Below are 24035 nucleotides of genomic sequence, written 5' to 3' on the forward strand. Positions count from 1 at the left end.
ACTGGAAACACTCAGCAGGTCAGGCAGCATCTATGGAGAAAGGAAAGTGAGTCAATGTTTCAGGTCTACGCCCTTCGTCAGAACTGGTTCTGATGGAAGGCTCATGGACCCAAAATGTTGACTCACTTTCCTTTCTCCATAGATGCTGCCTGACCTGCTGAGTGTTCCCGGCCACTCTTGTTCGTTTCAGATTTCCAGCATCTGCAGTATTTGGTGTTTTGCTTTATACAGTAAAGTGAATTCACTGTATATTTGTGGGCGAAATGCAGCAGCCAATTGCACACAGCAGCGTCCCCACAAACAGTCATGGAATGAAGTGGCCAATTTTACTGGGGTTTTTTCTTGAGGGATTATTATTAGGTGTGTGGAGTAAGGAAACCTGCCCAAGGTTTCTCTCTGCCCGGGAATCAAACCCAGGTCTCTCGCTTGGAGGTAAGTGATCTAACCACTGAGCTACAGGACTCCACCGAATCACTAGGTTAGACTCCAGCAGTGACCCAAACAAACTCTGGGGGCCCTCAAGCCTTGGCTCTCACCAACCTGCGCCTAATACTCTCCAGAATTAGGCGGCTGAGTGTGTCCTCCCTCCCACAGGCTGAGCCATAGCTGTTATCTGTGAGGAAACAGCACTAAATGTCTCCTGTGGCGGCACATCCCGCAAACCGCGTGTATCTGTTTATTAATCCAATTCATGGGCTGAAGTAATGGTTGAGTTAAATTATCTCTGTGTTATTTACGGAAACCTTGTGTACAGACTGGGATCCATCCCGGGAATGTTGTGGCCAAGACTGGACTTTCCCGGGAAAGAGAAATATCCCGGGATACCGCTCCCTCGCGCCGCGTGTAACGCGCTGAGTCTTTACACCGCGTTAATCCCCGTCTGACCTTGTGATGCGATGTCGGTTTGTAAACTCTCCTTCAGTGACACTGTGTCTGTCCCAGTGACGGAGTGAGGCTTAATAATGACCCCCGGGGTCTCTATAGCAGCGGAGAGAGAGACCGAGAGATAGAGAGACAGTGGGGAAAGGAAAGTGAAAAGGGGGAAGTAAGAGAAAGGTAAATTAAAGGGAAGGAGAGAGGGAAGGACAGCGGGAGTGGGAACCAGAGATAGGGAAGCGCTCGGCAGCAGCACTGACAGTCAGGGACACAGCAGTGAGACAGACACACATGTAACACAGCAGAGAGGGCAGATGCTGACACACAGACAGGACACAGAGAGCAAGAGATGATAAGAGAGAGTGAGCGAGTAACAGGTACTAGAGAGGTTTTCCCCGCATGGGATCCTGCGATGGGCAATAAGATCTCCCACATCGCAATCTTCTTTAAGAAAATCCAGAAAAAAGGTGGTAGCATCTCCCAACACCACCTGCTCCAAGGTAAGAGGCCATGTATGTGAATTATCTGTGGCCAGTTTACACAGGTGTGACTGTTTTCTAATGGAAACTCACACAAACAACAACAACAACAAGATTCCATTTATAAAGCGCCTTTCACGTCAGGAGGACGTCCCAAGTACACTGCTGTGTACCTCATCTTCTCCTGGACTACAAAGCTGTGTAATTACATCCCTACAAATGTGTATAACATACTTGTGCTCAGCTGTGCAAATGGTATCTAAGGGTCTAACTTACACCGTCGATCACTCTATTCTCATCCACCGCTTCTCCGCTCATCTCAACCTTCACAGCTCTGTCCTTGACTGGTTCAGATCTACCTCTCACACCGCCTGCACTTCATCACCACAAACGGTTTCTCCTCTAGTCCCAACATTGTCTTGTGCGGTGTTCCTCAGGGCTCTGTTCTTGGTCCCCTCCTCTTCAATGCTCCCTTTTGGTAACCATAAGACCATAAGATGTAGGAGCAGGAGTAGGCCATTCGGCCCCTCGAGCCTGCTCCGCCATTTAATAAGATCATGGCTGATCTAACATAATTCCATTTACCCGCCCTATCCCCATATCCATTAATCCCTCTATCGTTTAGAAATCTATCAACCTCAGTCTTGAATATGTTCAATGACTGAGCATCCACAGCCTCTGGGGTAGAGAATTCCACAAATTCACTACCCTCTGAGTGAAGAAATGTTTCCTCAACTCAGTTCGAAAAGGCTGACCCTTAATCTTGAGACTATGACCCCTCGCTTTAGATTCTTCAACCGGGGAAACAGTCTCACACCATCTACTCTGTCAAGACCCTTAAGAATCTTATACATTTCTATAAGATCACCTCTAATTCTTCTATATTCTAGAGAACATAGGCCAAGTTTACTCAACCTCTCCTCATAGGTCAACTCCCTCATCCCAGGAACCAACCTAGTGAATCTACGCTGCACTCCCTCTAAGACGAGAATGTCCTTTCTTAAATTAGGGGATCAAAACTGCACACTATATTCTAGGTGCGGTCTCACTAAGGCCTTATACAACTGCAGCAAGACTTCCCTACTCTTGTACTCTAACCCTTTTGCAATGAATGCCAACATGGCTTTAGTCTTCCTAGTTGCTTGCTGTACCTGCATACTAACTTTTTGTGACTGGTGTACAAGGACACCCAAATGCCTTTGAACGCTAGCACTACCTAGTCTCTCCCCCTCTAGAAAATAATCTGCTTTTCTATTTTTATTACCTAGGTGAATAACTTTACACTTTACCCATGTTATACTCCATCTGCCACCTTCTTGCCCACTCACCTAGCCTGTCTATTTCCCTTTGCATTCCTTGTGTGTCATCCTCACAGCTTATTCCCCCACCTACCTTCATATTATAAGCCAAATAGATATGTTAAGTTTGATTTCCTCATCTAAATCATTGATATAGACTGTAAATAATTGAGGCCCAAGCACTGATCCTTGTGGCACTCCATTAGTCACATCCTGCCAATCTGAGAAGGATCCGTTTATCCCTACTCTGTTTTCTTCCTGTTAGCCACTCTCCAATCCATGCTAATATATTACCTTTAATTCCATGGGCTCTAATCTTATGCAACATCCTTTTATGTGGCACTTTGTCGAATGCCTTCCGGAAATCCAAATACACACCTACTGGTTTCCCCCATCTAACCTGCTAGTTACATCCTCAAAATCTCTATAAGATTTGTTAAACATGATTTCCCTTTCGTAAAGCCATGTTGACGCTGCCTAATCATGTTGTGATTTTCTAAGTATCCCACGACGACGTCCCTAATTAAGGACTCGAGAATTTTCCCTACCACCGATGTCAGACTGACTGGTCTACAGTTCCCCATTTTTTGTCTCCCACCCTTCTTAAATATCAGCATTACGTTTGCGATTCCAATCACTGGGAACCATTCCAGAATCCAGGGAATTTGGGAAGATCAAAAACAAAGCATCCACTATCTCTGCAGCCGCCCCTTTATAAACCCTGGGATGCCGGCCATCAGGTGCAGGGGATTTATCGGTTTTTAGTCCTATCAATTTCTCTAGTACTATTGCTTTACTGATGTTCATTTCTTTAAGTTCCTCACTAACATTAGCCTCCAGGTTCCCCTCTATTTTCGGTAAATTTTCAGTGTCGTCTAACGTGAAGACAGAAGCAAAATATTTGTTTAATGACTACCATTTCTTTATTCCCCATTCTCCTGTCTCCGACTGCAATGGACCCACATCCACTTTTGAGTCTCTTCCTCTTTATGTACTTGTGAAAACTCTTACAATCTGTCTTTAAGTTCCTCGCGAGTTTACCCTTGTATTCCATTTTCTCCCTCTTAATCAGTTTCTTAGTTTTCCTTTGCTTTTCTCTGAAGCGCTCCCAATCTTCAGGTTTATTGCTCTTTTTGGCAGTATTATAGGCCTCTTCTTTTAATTTTATACTTTCCCTAACTTCTCTAGTTAGCCAAGGTTGAACCACTTTTCCCATGGCATTTTTATTTTTCAAGGGAATATGTGATCGCTGGGAATTATGTATTATATCTTTAAACATTTGCCATTGCTGGTCTACCGTCATGTTTTTAAATCTAATTTCCCAGTCTATTTTAGCCAAATCTTCTCTCATAGTTGGCTCTATTTAAATTTAAGACCCTTGCTTCACATTCAACTACATCACTCTCTAACTTAATGTTAAATTCCATCATGTTATGGTCACTCTGCCCTCGAGGAGCCTTAACTTCCAGATTGCTGATTAGCCCTATTTCATTACACAAAACAAGATCTAGGATCGCCTGCTCCCTGGTTGGTTCCTCAGCATATTGTTCTAGAAAACTATCTCTAATGCATTCTATAAACTCATCCTCTAATTTACTTTTGCCATTTTGGTTTTCCCAGTCTATATGAAGATTGAAATCACCCGCTATTAGTGTATTCCCCTTGCTACACACTCCTCTAATTTCCTGATTAATACCCTGCCCAATACTGTAACTGCTGTTTGAAGTTTATAAATTACTCCCTCTAGTGTTTCTGCTCCTTGTTGTTTCTCACCTCCATCCAGACTAACTCTACATCCTGATTTTCTGATTTAAAATCCTTCCTCTCTACTGTTTTTATCTCATCCCTTATTAGCAGGGCTCCCCCCCACCTCATTTTCCACATTGCCTACCTTTCCTATACGTTGAATACCCCGGTATGTTTAGCTCCCACCCTTGGTCTCCCTGTAACCACGTCTCAGTGACATCATCCCCAGACATGGGGTCAACTTCCACATGTACGCGGATGACACCCAACTCTACCTCTCTGCCTCCAACCTTGAATCCAAGACCACTGCTGTCCTGACAGAATGTCTGTCAGACATCAAGTCCTGGATGAGAGCGAACTTTCTACAGTTGAACGTCAACAAGACCGAGGCTCCTGATTGGCTCCAATCAGTGCCTCCTCACCTCAGGCGTTGACAGCATCACCATCGAAGGATCCACAGAGGCTGCCCCTCACTGAGCCAGTCCAGAACCTTGGGGTCTTGTTTGGCCCTCAACTATCCTTTCTACCCCACATCTGCGCCATGACACGCTCTGCCTTCCCCCACCTCCGCAACATCACCCGGCTCCGCCACTGTCTCACACCGCAGGCCCCAAGAGCCTCATACACTCCTTCATTACACCCAGGCTTGACTATGCAAACTCCCTGCTTGTCGGCCCCCAACTCCTCCCTCCACAGTATGCAGATCACCCAGAACTCTGCAGCCCGTGTCCTCTCCCGCACCAGGCTTTGCGACCCTATCACCCCCATCCTCGCCCAACTCCACTGGCTTCCCATCACACAGAGGATATGTTTCAAGATCCTCGTCCTCACCTTCAAAGCCCTCCATGGTCTTGATCCCCCCTACCTCTGTGACCTCCTAACCCCCTACCATCCTGTTCGCTCCCTCCGCTCAGCGGGCTCTGACCTGCTTCACGTCCCCCGCCTCGCTCTCCCCACCATTGGCGGGTGGGCCTTCAGCCACTCTGCCCCCACCCTCTGGAACTCCATCAGTCCCGCCGTCTCGCCCCCTACCTACTTCAAGACCCTCTTCTTCGACCGTGCTTTCGATCTCCCTGCTTCCCTACCGCCCTCTCCCCTCCCCGATCCCGACCCCAAGCTCGGGTCCAAAACTCTGACTGTCCAGCCCTTGGGATGTCCTTCTGACATGAAAGGCACTTTGCACATGTCATTTTGTTGTTGTTGTTACCTTTGCCTAAGTGCAAAATGCAAAGAAGGGAGTTTTTCCCAGTGTCCTGTCCAACAATCCTCCAAATAAAAAAAGTGTAATTCACTTCCTGACGGTTTATGAGATATTGCTGTGTGAAATTGGCTGCCACATTTGCCCACAACATACACAACCACTGTATCAAATGTAAGGATTACTTTTGTTTTATGGAATTATAGAATTATATGGCACAGAATGAGGCCATTCGGCCCATTGTGTCTGTATCAGCTTTTTAAAAAGAGCCACCCAAATCAATCCCACTCACTTCCCTGCTCTCTCCCCATAGCTCTGCAAACTTGTCCTGCCCAAATAATTATCTTCTTCTATCTTAGAAGTTTCAGGCAAGTTGATGTATTCCAAGCAAGCATCATTGGCTTGTTACAGACAACAACAACAAATGACATTTACACTGGGCCTTTCATGTTGGGAGGACGTCTCAAGGCGCTGGACAGTCAGGGATTTGGACCCTAGCTGGGGGTTGGGATCAGAAGGGGTGGAGGGCAGGCAGGGTAGGGGCAGGAGGGTGGTCGATGGCGGTCAAAGAGAAGGGTCCTTCAATTCTCAGGCAGGTGTTTTAATTGTGTTTCAGAGGAAGCTGATATGTCTTTGCGAGTTCCTCCAGATATTTCTCCCACATCAGGAGGTTTCACAAACAGTAGAGAGGAAATATATTCACCAGATGAGCTCATCAGCAGAGGTGACAATCCATCCAACACACCCTTCTGCTGGATCTCATCATTGCGCCCCAGTAGCAAAGAGAAGATACCCTCAGTAGCAGCTGTTCCCAGTGTCCCACCACTGCAGCCTCCCAGCAAGACAGAAGAATCGTCCGCAGCAACATTCCCTGTCATTCCACCACCGCCCCGCGGTGCTAGGAGGATGGAGGAGGCGAATGCAACATCTTCCCAGACAATAGTGGCACAAGGGCATGCTGGTAGAGAGGTGGAATCATGCCCATACTCACCACATGCCAAAAAGGAGGAGAAATTATCTAACCAAATCACTTCACCAAATTTCCCCAACAAAGAGGAAGAGCCATTCCCTCCATCCTTCTACACGATTCCACCATCATCGCAGGTCACCAAGATTGAGCCATCTTCAACATTCTTCTGCACTAATCCATCAAGTTTAGAACGGGAACCATTTTCAGCATCTTTTCAATCTGTTCCACCATCACATAAAAACAGTAAAGAGGAGGAGCTGTATGTATCATCTTTCCAATCTGTTTCATCATTATTGACTAACACTAAAGGCGATCTATATGTAACATACATGAAAACAGTTCCACCATCACAGACTATCAGTACAGAGGAGGAATCCTTTAGAACTGTTCCATCAAAACAGATTACCATTAAAGAGGAGGAGCTATATGCAACATCTTTCCGAACATTTTCACCAAAACAGGCGAGCAGCAGGGAAGAAAAACTACATAAAACATCCTTTCAACCTTTTCTATCACCAAACACAAGTAGACTGGAGGAATCATATCCAACATCCTTCATAATTCTATCATCACAACAAGCTTCCAGTAAAGAAGAGGAGCTACATCTGACCTCCTTCAATACTGTCCCATCACAACACACTACCAGCAGACAGGAGCATCCATATCCAACATCTTTTGAAATTGTTCCAGTGCAAGATGCTACCAGTAGAGAAGAGGAACCATATCTAACATCTTTCACACAATTTCCACTACCACCACAGGCTACCAGCCGAGAGGGGCAACTAGATGAAACATCTTTCAAAGCTGTTCCACCAGAAAAGACAACCAGTGGAGAGGAGGATCTATATTCAAAATCTTTAGAAACTGTTCCGACATCACAGACCAACACAGGAAAAGAGGAAGAACATGCAACACCCTTCAAAACTGTTTCACCACAACAACACTCTAGCAATGAGAAGGAAATTTATTTAACATCTTGTAAAACTATTCCATCACAACAAGCTACCAGTAGCAAGTCGGTACTTTATACAACATCCTTTGAAACTGATGCAACACAGCAGATTATTATCAGAGAGGAGGAACTATATCCAACATCTTTAGAACACGTTCCATCAAAACAGGCTAATATTGCAGAGTCAGAACAATATCCAGTTTCCTCAGAAACTGTTCCTTTTCAACAGGCTAATATTGGAGAAGAGGAGCTGTATCCTTCATCCTTAGAAACTGTTCCATCAGAACAGGCTGTCAGTAGAGAAAATGAACTTTATTCAACACCCTTTGAAACTTTTACAACAACAAAGGCTACCAGCAGAGAGAAGGGGCTATATCCAGCTTCCTTAGGAACTGTTTCAATACCACAGGTTAACACTGGAGAAGAAGAACTATATCCACCATCTTTTGAAACTGTTCAACCACCACAGGCTACCAATAGAGAACAGGAACTGTATCCAACTTCCTTGGAAACTATTCCATCACAACAGGCTGGCAATAGAGAAAAGGAACTATATCTACCATCCTTTGAAACTGTTTCACTGCAACAGGCTAACATTGGAGCATCATTTGAAACTGTTCCACCACAAAAGATTACGAGTAGAGAAAAGGAACTATATCCAGCATCTTTTGAAACTGTTCAACCACAACAGGCTACCAGTAGAGAGCAGGAACTATATTTAGCTCCCTTAGAAACTGTTTCAATACCACGGGCTAACATTGGAGAGGAGGAACTATATCCAGCATCCTTTGAAACTGTTCTGCCACAACAGGCGGTAAGTAGAGAAAATGAACTATATACAATACCCTTTGAACCTATTCCAGAAACACAGGGAAATATTGTTCAGGAGGAACTATATCCAGTATCTTTTGAAACTGCTGAAACATCATGGGCTAACATTGGAGAGGAGGAACTATATCCATCAGTAGTTAAAACTGTTCCATCACAACAGATCATCAGTTATAAGAAGGAAATATATCCAACATCTTGTAAAAGTAGTCTATCACAACAAACTACCAGTAGTGAGTCAGTACTTTGTACTACATCCTTTGAAACTGTTCCATTACAACAAATTATTGTTGGAGAGGAGGAACTATATCTAGCATCATTTGAAATTGTTCCAACAGAACAGGCCGTCAGTGGAGAAAAGGTGCTTCATACATCATCCTTTAAATCTGTTCCAACACCACAGATTAATATTGGAGAGGAGGAACTATATCCTGCATCCTTCAAAACTGTTCCACTCCAACAGGCTACCGATAGAGAGCAGGAAGCATACCCGGCATCCTTTGAAAACGTTCCACCATCACAGGCCACCACAATGTTCCCCCATCAATATTCCACCATCATTGTAGGTGAGGAATTACATCCAGCTTCCTTAGAAACTGTTACATCACAACAGGCTGTCAGTAGAGAAAAGGAACTTTATACAACATCTTTTGAAACTGTTCCATTGCAAAAGGCGGAAATTGGAGAGGTGGAACTGTATCCGGCATCCTTAGAAACTGTTCCAACAGAACAGGCTTTCAATAGGGAAAAAGAACTACATAAAACATCATTTAAATCTGTTACAACACCACAGATTAACATTGGAGAGGAGGAACTGTATCCTACATCCTTAGAAACTGTTCCAATATCACAGGCCAACATGGAAAGTGAGGAATTATATCTTCCATTCTTCCCAACTGATCCATCAAACCAAGCTATCAGTACAGAGGAGAAACTAGATGTTCCACAACTACCTCATGTTAGTAAAGAGAATTTATCTCAAACTATTTCATCACCACCACAGAGCAGCAGTAGAGAAGGGAATCCATCTCCGACAGCCCTGTTACACCCAGAGTATCTAGGGAAATCACTACACAATCCCTCACTGACCACCTGCAGGTCAGAAGAATTAGCCCCAATCACCCGCCTCACCATGCTGCAGCCTCCCTCAGAGGGGGCTCAAAAAGCTGCCCGACACCTGCGAGGGGAAGAAGAGAGAGAAACTGAGGAGCATTCACAGCACAACCATAAAGATGAACGTGAGCTGCAGAAGGTCTTTATGGACCACATTACTCCTTACCTGATCAGCATGGCTGAATCTGCAAAAAAAATGTCTGAAACACTTGCAGTGTTGGGCGAACACCAGGCGAGCATCGCATCCAGCCTACAGAGACTTGCCAGAGCCCAATCCCCTCCATTTACCCCACCAGTAATGCATGTTCCTTCACGTGCCTCCGAGTACAATCCATCCAGGGTAGAATTCCAGGACATCTTCTCGGACTGTCAATGAGACTTGCAGGTCACACACCACAAATCCCCCAGAAGAAATAAACACAGAAAAACAGCTTTCACTTACACGTTACAGAACAGAATAAAACTGGTTTTAAAATGGCACAACTCAGAAATAGTCTTCAACTAAAACATATTTATTGTGGTTTTACTCTCCATAAATTGGGTCTTGAATAATAGATGAATGGGAAACCATAATTAATATGGAATAGCGTGATGGAGTGAAAGTCACAATGCAGGAACGCAGTGAGTATGGAGTCAATACAAGTCCTGTAGCTCAGTGGTTAGAGCACTCGCTTTGCAAGTGAGACACCTGGCTTCAATTCCAGGCAGAGGGCGAAACCTTGGGCAAGTTTCCTTACTCCACACAGAGCCTAATAATAATAATCCCTCCAAAACAAAACAGTAATAAATCGGTCATTTTCAATCCACAACTGTTTGTGGGACGCTGCTGTGTACAATTGGCTGCCACGTTTTGCCCACAAATATACGGTCAATTCATTTTACAGTCTATTCTGCGAAGCGCTTTGAGACGACGAGAAGATGTGAAAAGCGCTATATCAAATGCAAGGATTATTATTATTAATTCAAAGCCAGATAAAGAGTTGCAGAGATATAAAAGTTTAGCACAGCTACAATAAGGGCTGAATCTGTACAGGTCTGGAAGGTGCTGTAAACATCTGTGATCAGTCATCCTGCCAAACACAAAGTGCACCCACAGACAGATATCCCACACCATTGCTCGATGCCAGAACTTTGGTTTAGGTTCAGGTTCAACAATGACAATGTTTTCTCTCACACCAGCGAAGTACCTAAGTAAGATGCGTTTATGTCATGTTTCAGTTTCTATCTTCCGTGGGGAGGTAAGCAGAGCTGAGTTGGCTCCAAGGCAAGTGTTTGGCGATGGAATGTCGGAATCAAGCCAACATTCTGCGGCGGTCTCGGTAGTTTGGTTCCTGAGCCAGGAGGGTCCGCAGTATTCCAGGGCACTGCTGATTACAGCACAGCCCGGCCTGGCTCATTGGCAGGACTTGGAGGTGCAAACCAGTCACTGGGGGCAGGGAGTCATCCCCCTCAGCTCCTGTTAACCCTGCAAGTAGGTTGGCCCTAGATGGACATACAACTGGAAGGTTCCCAGCCAGTGCTCTCAATGGTAAGCTATGCAATGTTAGTTGGTTAAACTCCAGCAGTTACCACAAGGCACACTCCAGGGTTGCCAAACATTGGATCTTACCAGCCTGCGCCTAATACTCTCCTGAATTAGGTAATCAGGCTGTGTCTCTCCAGGGAGTGTTCACATTCCATATAGAGGGAATTTTTTGTATGTAGGTGACATGAGTTCCTGGCATAAGTTGGCCACATTGGCCTGGAGGGAGTTTCATATTGTAACTAACTCATGTGCACCTGACCTGGGATTGCTGGGGGTAACCCCTGCTGCTACCTCATCTACAGCTTTTCTGTATCCCCTGCAATGCCCTCCCCAGGGAGGGGGTGAAATACAACATCTTGATGGAAACAGATGGGGTTAGGATTGAATCCTGGACTGGGATTGGATGTTGGGCTGGGATAAAGGGAAGCCGGCAGCCCCACCCCGCTCCTCCCAGTGTGATGTGGGCTGGGCCAGGTGTGTGTTAGGAGGCTGGATGGGGAGGGCGGGTGTTTGGGGTGGCGGGTTGATGACAGCGGATCGCACTGGAACTTGGCTCCGGGATCGAATCCAGCGCATCCAGAGTGGCGTCGGCGATGGGAGGTCAGAGCAGCAGGAACTCGCCCGGACTTGGTAAACGGCGATTCCAGAGATATCAGGAGACTAAGATATTGTGGATCAGAGACAGGGAATGAGAGAGAGATTGGGATCAGAGAGAGAGAGAGACTGGGATCAGAGAGAGAGAGAGAGACTGGGATCAGAGAGAGAGAGAGACTGGGATCAGAGAGAGAGAGAGACTGGGATCAGAGAGAGAGAGAGAGAAATTGGGATCAGAGAGGGAGAGAGGACACAGAAACATGGATGGAGGGGGGAGGTGAAGTTGCTCTGGCTGTGTGTGCCTCAATCACCTCGCCTCCAGCATCACCACATTCTCTTCCACCCTCATCACATTTCCCCCACTTACTCCCCGGATCCTATTCTTCCCCCTTCAAATCCCCCTCTTCCCCCCCAACACCGTGGGATCCAGGGGAGAGCCAAGACTTGCCGGAATCAACAACAACTTGTAACTTGTGTTTATATAGCGCTCTTCACAGGGGACAAATAACACATTGGGCGCTTCTTAAAGCCGGGATTCCACATTGAGCAGTGAAAGGGGAAGAGGTGGCTTTTTAGGATTTAAGACAGAATTTAAACAACACAAAATATACATTCAATTCACTTTACAGTGTATTGTGTGAAGCGCTTTGAGACATCTTGAAGATGTGATAATGCGCTGTATCAAATGGAAAGATTATTATTATTAACAACTTGCATTTATACAGGACCTTTCATGCAGGCAAATGTCTCAGAGCTTAAAGACAGATGGAGAGATGGTGAGGTGGAAAGGAGGGAGGAGTGTCGGATGTTAGGGCCAGAGTAGATGAAACTTTAGCCAGTAATGATGGTGCTGAGGGAAGAACCCAACAAACCCAGGTGGCCAAAGGGATGGAATCAATAGAAGGACGAGGTAGAGAAAGCTCCCGGAGATCAGGCAGGGAGGGGTTATGGGGGGAAGGGGCCTATGGGGGAGGAAAGGATTTATGGAGGCGGGGGGTCAGTGGGGGAGGGCGTTATGAAGGGGGAGCGGTGGCGGTGGTTATGAAGGGGGGCAGTTCTGACCCTATCCCATTCCCTGAAGCTCCCCTAGCACAGAAGAGGCCAGGAATTCTTGCCAGGAATCGGATGTGCCAGAGCAGCAAGGGTGCCACACTCAGCGGCATGGGAATTGGATAGGTTCTTAAACAAGGAACAATACGCAGGGCTATGGGGTAAGAGCAGGGGAGTGGGACTAGTTGGCTCTTTCACAGAGCTGACACAGACACCAATGGCCTCCTTCTGTGCTGTAAAATTCTATGATTCTATGTCTGAAAATGAAAGGTTCAGTTTTACAATGTAAAGCTGAGACCTTAATTCCCCAGCAGAAACAACATTAAATACGGTATAAAAAATAACAGAAGGCTTTGTTGTCATCAATACAAGCATTTTAACTTAGAGAAGAGCCTTTTCACCAGGGAAGTGAGGAGTAATTTGGTTGGTAGATTGACTGTTTAAAAGGACTGTCCAGGTTTTGCATATTTTTGAAGTGTTAATGTTTGCTGAGCTGGGAGCTCCTCGGGTTCCCAGCTGATTCAACTCTAAATGATTTAAGGGACTTTGTGAATAGATGTACAAATGGCAGTTCCCATGACAACAACCAGGTGCAGGCAGCATTCCTGACAGATGTCCCTTATCAATTGGGTTTCCGCAAACAACCAAGATAGGAGCTTAATGACAGAGCAAGTGCCAGGAACTCATTTGCTTTGAGACAGACACACAACTAGTCTGCATCAGCCAAGCCTGTTTCATGGTGCGGTTGACTAGGAAAATGAGGTCTGCTGTCTGCTCGCATCCACCAATCACAGTAGATCTGTATTATATTACAGACTCTTGTAACTATTGGCAAATACACTGCCAGTACAGGACTTATCGCCCTCTATTATTGCCTTCCAGCTTCTGTCGCTGACCAGTTTCCTCCCGTCGCTGCCACCAGAAGCTCTTGCCCCTGAGCCCCCTGCTCTTCCATCCACACACAAAGGGATCTCAGATCATCATGGATGCCTCACAGAAAGCGGTGAAGCGATTGGGCAGTTTGCATCTGCAATACAAATACTTTCACTAACTGTCCGGTTGTCCTGAATGAACAGCTTCGACTGAAGGTAATCTGAACACCTTCACCCATAAATCAGTGAGAGTGAATTTCTTGTAATCGTTATCATGTTGGTACAGAACCCTGCCATCCTGTGCCCTTTGAACCGTAGCCAGATAAACAGACAGAGACAGACTCTGACAGACGCCAACTCATGTTGACAACAACAACTTGCATTTATATAGCACCCTTCATGGCGGTAGCATCTTGGAGCGCTTAACAGTGGCAGGGCCTGACACCAAGTCAGGGGGAGGCGACCGTAATAATATATAATAATAATAATAATAATCCTTGCATTTGATATAGCGCTTTTCACGTCGGGAGGACGTCCCAAAGCGCTTCACAGAATAGACTGTAAAGTGAATTCTTCAGCACAGTGAAGAACAATCTATAGATCGATTGCTGGCTATATCAAAAGCGAGGATTATTATTCCACAGAAATTGCCATTTGTAGATGGTTGCAATTTGGAACTGTCTGATTTGGATGCTCTTAAGCATGATGCTGGGTTTCCAGTAAACCTCTGGGTATCCGCAATCTGAACCGAGCCTGGAACAGGAAAATAAAAACATTTCTGCAGATCTGCGTGTAAACTCCTGCTAACCCACTGTCCTAGCGAACATCAAAGTGACTGCTACGTTACAAGCTTCCTGTAAAGATCCTCCACCACGCTGAAGGCAGGTGTCTGTCAGATGGCTGATGAGGAAATTCTGAGACTTGGGATGGCAGCTGCTAGAAATTGTTACCTGGCGTCCGCTTTCGTGAATCCAGGGTTTGGAGACCATTTGGATTATGATGCAGAGAAGTATGCAGCTGCTGCTGAAGCTCTGTGGACCCAGCACTTAATGGGCAGAGACGTGTGTCTGACTTACAGGCAGGTAGATGGTGGCAATGCTCTCACACATTTCATGTTCCTGATCCTGCTATCCACCTACCTAGCGAGAGCTCAAACCTGCGATTATCGGATGTCAAATACCCAACGAGTGACTATCCTCCCTGTGGGGGAGGTAAGCAGGCTCTCCTTCGGCTGAGCTGGCTCCAAGTTGATCTGCTTGGCAACAGGATGTCACTTATGCATTGAAATGTTCTTGTCTGGAATTGAATGAGCACTCTCTCCCTGGCAGCCTTGGTAGCCTACAGTGTTCAGCCAGATCAGCTGGCCTGGCGCAATGGCAGACAGGTCACTGTGGGCAGGGATTATTATCACTTGACTCCTGTTAACCGCACAAGCCAAAGCACTAATGGGTAGAAAAAACAGTCACTGCACTTATCGGTACATCCTGTGAAGTTCTTTGGGATGTCCTCCTACGTGAAAGGTGCTATACCAAATGTAAAGATGACTAATTTTTACTATTAAAGTGATTCTAGCTGGACAAGTAGCTGGAAGCTTGCCAGACTGTTGCAATGACACACTGTGCGGGTTTAGCTGGTTAAACTTCAGTAATATTACAACGCACACACTAGGGTCCCAAAGAACCTGGCTCATGCCAGCCTATCTAATCTTTTCTGGAATTATGGAAGGAGGGCAAGTCCCTCCAGGGAGAGAATGCACACTGAATTCCAGACACAGGGAAATTGCCATGCATAAGTCAATGCACATGTGGAACTCAGTCTGGTTTGAAGATTGTTAAGCTTGATGATTGGTTTCCCCATGTATCAGACACCCGGTTGACCAAAAAATACAATTATTTCAGTGTGAATGTTCTAATTGCGGTCGCTTTCCAGGATCCAGCACAGAAACTGAGGCCTGTGATCCCAGAGTCTACAGTGCACAACCTTTACAGCCCAGCTCTACACCATCCAGTAAAAATTTGAGACAAGTAGAAAACAGCAGTAGAACCCTGAACGGTAACTAACTTGCACGGGCACCAATGCTATAACAACGCATTACAGTGAGGGGTATGAGGTATATCAGAGTATGTTACAGTAGAGGTGTGGAATATATCAGAGTGTGGTGTGGATATATCAGTGTTACTCAGAGTGCTTCTATCTCAATCTCAACCCAACACTGCCAAAAAACTCATTTATTCCTGTTACCTCCACACAACTCCACAGGTCCACCATCTCCAGCTCATTCAAAACAGCCACCCACATTCTTTACCTACACAATGTGTGCTCCACACTTTGCCCCATCTCTGACTTTACAAGCTACTAAAAAAACCTACCTTTTTGACTGTGCTTTTGGTCACCTCCCTGTTGTATCTGGTCTGGTCTGTGAAGAGCGCTGTATGAATACAAAATGTTGTCTTTGATAAGGCTATATGAGAGCCCAACAGTGGGCTATAACACAAGATACAGTGCAGGGATATTCCAGCGTATAGTTTCACTAATGGATGCTGTTTTCTTGTAGTCACCTCAAGGGCTTGTCCAGAGATTGATCCACAATCCCTGAAGCGAGGTCCAGACTCTGACTCGGTACTGGATGAGTCCACACTATGCTGTGAGAACATAGTGGACACTGTCATCCATACGTGTGGTCACATGTGTCTGTGACCCAGTGCGGTCTCCGCTTGAAGGGTCTTGTGGCAGCTCCATTTGCAGACATGTGATCAGTGATGTCATCAGAACATACCACAGCACGTGGCACAGTGGGTGGGGGCGGTGCTAATGTGGGTGGGGGGGGCTAATGTGGGTGGGGAGGGGGTGCTAACGTGGGTGAGGGAGGGTGCTAACGTGGGTGAGGGAGGGTGCTAACATGGGTGAGGGGGGGTGCTAACATGGGTGGGGGAGGTGCTAACGTGGGTGGTGGGGGGTGCTAACGTGGGTGGTGGGGGGTGCTAACGTGGGTGGGGGTGGGGGGATATCTGCAAAACTGGTATTTTATCAAATGTCTAATGACAATTATTTTGATATTTATTTTTTAATGTTATTTTGAATTGTTCAGCGTGGCTGTAACAGCAGCTGCCCTGTGTATTTGTGAGAGGAGAACGGCAAACAGAAGGGAATAGGCCCATATTACATACATTTATTATAAACATCCCAACTTTATTGTGATCGTTGACCTGGAGAGTTACACAATACAAGGCGGACAGTTTAGAAAGAGTACAAAAGATATCATAAATGAAATCCCTCTTTGGTTAGAAAAATGAAAGGAGCCACATTAAAGTGGCTGATATGGTCTCGCCTGCACTTACTCTTTACCCACCTTGAATTCATGCTCTTGCCTTTGAATCCCCTCCCGTTGGAAAGAGATTTTCATGATTAACTGTCTCAAACCCTTTCATTATATTAAATACCTCGATCATATCAACCTTCTCTGCTCCAAAAGAAAGTCCTAATAGCCTCTCATAGCTATCGTTTCATCCCTGGGATCCTCTTCACAGACCTGCACTGCACCATCCCTATAACTCTAACATCCTATCTATATTGTGGCTCTAGGTACTGCACACAATATACCTAATCAATGTCTATACAGATTCCGTCTGTTTTATAGAGAGGAACCTCTTCTATCACTTTGTATTCAGAACAGGAAATCCTGTCTCCCCTGTATTGCTCCTGCCTTCTGCATGATTCTTGGTTCATTAGCACCAAACACAAACACCGTCTCAACAGATATGGAGTGTGCTTCGGAAGCTTTATCAGTCAATTCCCACTGCACCGGGACCAAAGGGGATAGATAAACAGCCTGACGAACAGTAGCCATTTAACCCAAAGTCTGATCCTCTTGTCGGTGCATCGCTAAAGGAACCAGCAGGACTCCAGAGATTATAGTGCTGTTCCTTCCAAGGTTCATGGCCTGCATCTGGCCCTCACCACTCAGCTCTAGCCTGTCCAGCCCTTCTTAAAGCTTATTCTACCCTACCTCTGTACCTGTAGCTCAATCCCCATGTGGAGTGCCAATAAATACCTCCACACCTAGCACTTTATACCATTTTGAACAATGCAATAGAAGTAAATGGTAATGCTTACATTACAGCCGGGATGCGGACACTGACAATGCCTCTGCTACTATCCCAAACTCTAGGCTAGGAATGTCACACTATTCCGGAGGATTCTTACCTCTGGAAAAGCAATCCACCAAATGACTAAAAACTGGGTTCCTATTTACTGCTAGGTAAACAGAGGCGTATGGATTAAGGAAACCTGTCTAAGGTTTCGTCCTGCCCAGAAATCGAATCTGGGTCTTCTCTGCTTGCAAGGGGAGCATGATAACCACTACACTACAGGAATCCTGTAGTGCTGCAATACACTACAGGACATATGGATTACAGTATAATACATTTATTGACCTTTAATAACTTGGGAAATAATTTCTAGAATTCAGCTTCTGAACATTCTGGACACACAGGTGCCAGGCTGTGAAGACTATGCACCAATTGCATAAGTATATTTAATATCAATGCTCTGTTTAGGATGTGCACAAAGGGACTGATTGACGGCATCAATACAATACAAATTAACATTTATATAACCCCTTTCATGTTGGGAGGACGTCCCAAGGTGCTGAAAGCAGCCTTGAACAGAGGCTCTCTAGAGTACTGTGTAAAGCAAGCTGAGAACCCTCTGCTTAATACTGAAAGTGTAAACATGGAGGTTCATAAACTGAACTGGAGTTGGACTTTTGAAAGTGCTCTCAGCTGTACACTGAGGATCTCTGTGGGGGATGGGAAAAGGAATGATCAGGTCAGTCGTTCAGGGAGGTGACAGACCCGCACATTCAGGTAATTGCACACAACAGGCCAAACAACCTTCTGTGCTGTAAATTTCTAGCCTCATCCTTGCTAAGCATGTGCCTAGCACCAGACTGACTGACACACTATCTGCTTACTCATTCACATCCCAGCTATGAGCAAACACCTGCATTTCCACAAACGCCCAACACCATAGTACAGCCACACAACTTCCATATTGCACTTTTCTCTTGCCTTTTTGGCCTCAAAGCAAAACCACAAAGTCAGTAATTATATTTGGTATATAATGTAATACTGAATCATCTGTAGTGTTGAATATTAACTCTTAACTACCAATATAGATATACTTCCCGAACCAAGGCAATTCTAATCTTATACATTAACTTTCCCTGTGACTGCAGACAGCAGGAACAGCCAGGGCTAGAAAAATGTGGAGTCTGAGATCAGCATTGAGGAGATTAAGAATGGGATAAATTGAGATTAGGCTAATTTCTACAAGGTGCATTTTTATTGCTAAATTAAATTGAAATAAAATGATAGAAAGTTGTGACGTAACAAGACGGGCTTGTGTTAACTAGCTGGTTGTTAAATCTGATTCTATTTAGGATATTGCAGACCAGATTGATCCAGGCTTCTCTCGACTACTCTTAATCTGCATACTCTGAAACCATAGCTAGATTGATTAGATAATGCCTCAGCTGGTTGTGGCAAGCAATTGACAGTTAAGGCGTGTTAGGATCACATCTGTGTAAACATAAATCTCTGACTTGTTGGTCCCTTAAGCATCATGTATCATTTGTGGGAACTAATTCTGGTGAATGTTACGTGCAGCACCCTTGGTCATATTGGCCACTAATAATAATAATCCTTGCATTTGATATAGCACTTTTCACATCTTCTAGATGTATCAAAACGCTTCACAGAATATACTGTAAAGTGAATTGACTGTATATTTTTGGGTGAAACGCGGCAGCCAATTGCGCACAGCAGCGTCCCACAAAAAATCATGGATTGAAGTGACCAATTTTTTTATTATTGTTTTTTGAGGGATTATCATCAGCCGTGTGGAGTAAGGAAACTTGCCCAAGGTTTCGCCCTGACGGGAATCAAACCCTTTCCCATTAGAATAGTGATTTGCCAAGGGTCACTGCGAATAACACTTGTTGGAAGTTTTACTCACTGAAAAGGAAGAATGTAAACGGGTGTGTGGAGGGAAATGGGATTAGAGTAATTAGCACCAAGTGAGCTGGCTCCATTAGGCTCCACGGATAAATCGGCTTCCTGCGCTGTCATTTCTATCATCCATTAAGAGTGAATGATCTTTAAATAATGATTCATTCCTGAATAAAATAAACATTTTTAAAAACTGGGCTCCTTGGTCTCCCAGGGCAGCTGTGTTCCCAGACATGGTCGTGATACAGGCACAGCTAGTACAGAGGGAACATGTAGAAGGCTGTCACAGGAGGATCAGCCAGCTAACATAGAACCTCTTCAGCCCTAAGACCATCACACCTCACAACTGTTCCCTGGTTTCCAGCCAGTGCAGTGTCTTTCATCCACACATGTCTTTACACCAAGGCTCCAGCTGTGGGCAAGTAGAGCCTGGAGACCATCAGCAATAGCATCCCAGCAGTTTGCTGCACAGTCTCTTACATCACAGAAAATTTTTCTGTGTAAATGTGAGATGTGCATCATTCAATGTTAGATAGCAGAGTAATGTGAAGTGGAGCATTATCCCTGCTATTTGCACGGCTTTCTAACAAAAGAAGAAAGTATGTATATGGTGAGCTAGCACAAGGTGAAGTGCCTGGCAACAGAAATTCAATCCTGTGATGGTCCCAAGCCAGGCAGGTCTGCAGGATTCGAGCCACTGCTGATGATACCCCGGCCAGCCTGGCTCATCGGCAGCACAGAGGGGCAAACTTGGGGCAGCAATTCTTTCTACTCAGCTCCTGTTAACTCTGCAAACCAAAACCCTAATGGGTAGTGTGGTCCTAGCTGGACATGTAGATGGAAACCTACCAGATGATCCTCTCAATGGCAAGCTATGTGGTTTTAGCTGGTTAAACTCCAGCAGTGTTCCTCTGAGATCCCCAAGCCTTGGCTCTTGCTAACCTGCGCCTAATACTTCCCTGAATTTGGCAAAGCACTGTGCACCATTCAGGAAGAGAGTGTGCATTCCATTCCAGACTCAAGGAAATTTCCATGTGTATGTGAAACTCTGTCTAGCTTGGTGTGGTGATGAGTTTCCACATGTCAGATACTCAGCACAATTCATGCAAGCAGATGAGTGGAAACTAAGTGCAAACAAATACCACCCTATATCTAAACCAAGGCTTTCAGGCCTGTGAATGACAGCGGGATTTCTGAAATCCTGGATTACTTTAAATTGTTGTGATAGGACCATGACCCAACGCTCTCCAAGATAATCCTGGATTATCTGGTATCTCAATGCTGCGGGCAGATTGTAGAGAGTAACATTGTTTAACTGGGATGTGTAGCTGTGCAGGACTAACACAAGCTGCAAGCAAACTACACAATCTCTTTTCAAAACAGCCAAACCAAGATGAGATTACACAGACTCTCTCACACACAGACCGACTGACTGACCTGTGAGCTGGAAGTGCATTGACAAGAAGAGATACTGGACTGTAGCTCCCTTGCACTCAGGTCTGAATCCCACCCTCAAACCTTACAAAGCCCCAGGACTGGAGAGATTTAATGCCACTGGACAAGTCTAGGAAGGAACACAATGCCACAGATTTGACACAATTAACACTACAATAGTTTTCAATATATATGGAACTTTTGGCATGCTAAAGGCACCAGTAAAATCCGACCACTTACATGGTAAATATATAATTGTGAGGCATAATAATAATTAATATTAAAAAATCACACTCTGCTCAAAGATCCGGCTTTTGAGTAAGGTTGTTGCATTTGCGAAGTGCAACTTGCCTCTGTCCAGCTGTAAACAGTCACTCAGGGACCAGGCCCTGCCCTGGAGCCTCGGGTCACAACAGAGCTCCCCCACCTCAGCTCCTTCTTTCTGACAGTCCTAACGTTATACACAAGCTTTAGCAATCCAGCACTTGGGATATAGCCACATTTATTATATGGCAGTCTTGCGGAAATTGTACTATAAATTAGAGATGTAGAAAACAGAAATTAGTTCTTTTTTTCTAAATAATTGGAAGGCACCCAGCCCTTCAGCGAGCACCCACTGTCCACTATGTGACAATACCACCAGCCATTGGCATTTCTCTCCAGCACCTCCACTAAGCTGCCCTCCTGAAAGCCCATGGTCTTCTGGTCACCCTCGTAGTCTGCGATGGCCACGTACAGCTCTTTGCAGCCGCTGATGATGGTTGTCGCTTGCTCCTGGACACAGGCAGGCTTGGGTTTCACAGTGGACACAGGAATTCCGTTTCTGTGCGATGTCCTGCCAATGGGATCCGACCCGACAACGCCCAAGTGCTCCGTAGGTTTGACTCTGACTTGGCTGAGAGCTGGAGGTGTCAGAGACTGGGCAGAGTCAGCCCCTGGCTTACACAAGCGCACGCTGTTGAAGGAGGCGTGGCGGCGGATGCTGATTGTGGATCTCACTTTGTCAGGGCAGGTCATGGACTCATTCCTCCGCAGCGAACCACTGAGGTGGTGATTTTCGTTGCTTGAGGGTGAAACAAAGACTGACTGGGGCCTCACCACCACCTGCTTTAGTCCATTCCTCAGTTTGACTGTTCCGTTGACAGCGCCCCCCTGTCTGGTGAAGCCTCCTGGAGGTTTGGCCGGGATTGGTGGTGTGGCTCGCTTTCGGTTTAGGTTGATGCTGTTTAGTGCCTGTACCTTCTTGTCTATCTTCTCCAAGCTACTCAGTTGTTTCTCATTCCCTGATTTCTCTACAGTGAATGTTTCAGAAGCGACCAAGCTCCCCCCAGACTCGCCACCCACAGCTTCCAGAAAGAAGGAAGGAGCCCATCCCTCAGAGCCAGACACTCGGATAAACCACCACCCGCTGTCCTGCTTCTCCAGCACCTCCACCAGGACTCCAGCCGGGAAGCTGATCTCATTGTCCTGAACCTTCTCATATTTGTCCACAGAGCGGTACTGGCACAGAGACTCTGGCTCCCGCTCAACGAGAGCGGCCATGCTCAGGCCCGCCTGGCTCCCGGGTGAGTTTGGGGGTAGATCTCCAGTACCTGAGTCCTCAGAATTATCAGAGGATGCCAGGGAGGTGGTTTCTGAATCGTCCCCCTTTGTCCCCTTGTGTTTAAGCTGTCCCGTGGGTCTTAGGTGTCGTCTGATGGAGCCGATATTGAGGTTTTGTGCTTCTGGTTTCACCAGTAAAGGCTTTGGTCTGACAGAAGGCTTTGCCCTGAGGATAGGGCTGGGAGCAACCTTGTGTTCTGTGCGTGGGGTCCGCTCACATCCCTCCTTGGTCTTTGGCCCAGCTTTCTGTATAGTGCAGGCAATTATCTCACAACTGGATTTGGAGAAACTTTCTCCACTAATCTCACCACTCTGCTCCTTTCTGACATCAGTCACCATTCTTTTCTCAGGCAGCACTTTGGTGTTTTTCAAAGACTGTTTTGGTGAGGATCCTGCCTCGGCTAGAGACAGTGGAGCTACCACTTGAGTGATGGGAGGAGAATCACAGCTCTTTGCTTCCTCATTAGTATTCTCATTACTTGGCGAAGACATGAATTGTTGGTTGGAAGCAGGGCAGTCTGCCTCGCCCCTCATGGTGAGTCCAGATCTCCTCAGGGAAAGCAAGTGACAAGCTTTGGTTGGCTCCTGGCTGGAGTCTGCCTTCTCTGGGGAATCTGGCTTCATCACCTCCAAAGGCTCAGGCTCGAAGAGGGAAGAGGGTATATCGTACTCTGGTTCCTCAAACTTTGGTCTTTGCTGTAGGTCTGCGGCCTCAGGGCCTGGTGCCGGTTCTTGGACATTTGGTTTGCCTTTGGTTGGTGGGGCTGGAGGGGGAATCTTAGGTCGGATTAAGGTGCTGCTTCTTCTGGAGAGGTTGGGTTTCTTTCTCTTGTCTATGTAGGAGGATGGAGCCCAGCCTTCGGCTGGTCCAATCTGGACGTACCACCAACCTCCTGAATTTTTCTCAATTACCTAAAAATTAAATGTCTGCAGGTCACTGTAAAGTGTGGAGACAAGAAGCATGCTGACAAAATGCACTGAGCTTGTGTTCAGCACATGAGTGTCCATATCAAACATATACAGTATGGGTCTCAATAGGGCACGTGTGTCAGTATAAACATGGATTGCATTGGGTAAACACAAATCAGGATATGCTCATGGCTTGGTGGCCTGGCCTATATCTTGTTTGCAGGATAGACCTGGACGTCAGCGGTCGCATATTCCCTTGCGGAATAAGAGTACCACAGGGAAAGCAATTCATCCGTGGCTAACTAGAGCAGTTAGGGAAAGCATCAAATTAAAAGAAAAGGCTTATAAAACTACCAAGAAAAGCAGCAAATCTGAAGATTGGGAGAGTTTTAGAAACCAGCAAAAAAATACTAAAAAACTCATTAAGAGTGAGAAAAAGGAGTATGAGGGTAAGCGAGCGACGAACATTAAGTCTGATTGTAAAGGTTTTTACAAGTATATTAAGAGGAATAGGCTGTGAGGGTAAATGTAGGTCCACTTCAGTCAGAGACGGGAGAAGTTGTAATGGGGGATAAGGACAC

General features: G+C 45.8%; 1 protein-coding gene across 2 annotated transcripts in view; it reads right to left on the reverse strand.

Annotated features, from left to right (window-relative positions):
• Positions 1-21167: 21167 nt before the first annotated feature.
• sh3pxd2aa (SH3 and PX domains 2Aa) overlaps positions 21168-24035 on the reverse strand; it is an 89971-nt gene continuing 87103 nt past the window's right edge. For both annotated transcript variants that reach the window (XM_007910558.1, XM_042337015.1), the window contains one exon: positions 21168-23457. In XM_007910558.1, coding sequence (XP_007908749.1) covers positions 21505-23457 — 1953 coding nt within the window. In that variant the 3' untranslated portion in view covers positions 21168-21504. The remainder of the gene's footprint in view (positions 23458-24035) is intronic.

The sequence above is a fragment of the Callorhinchus milii genome, unplaced genomic scaffold, assembly GCF_018977255.1.
Source record: "Callorhinchus milii isolate IMCB2004 unplaced genomic scaffold, IMCB_Cmil_1.0 Scaffold7, whole genome shotgun sequence".
Taxonomy (NCBI): domain Eukaryota; kingdom Metazoa; phylum Chordata; class Chondrichthyes; order Chimaeriformes; family Callorhinchidae; genus Callorhinchus; species Callorhinchus milii.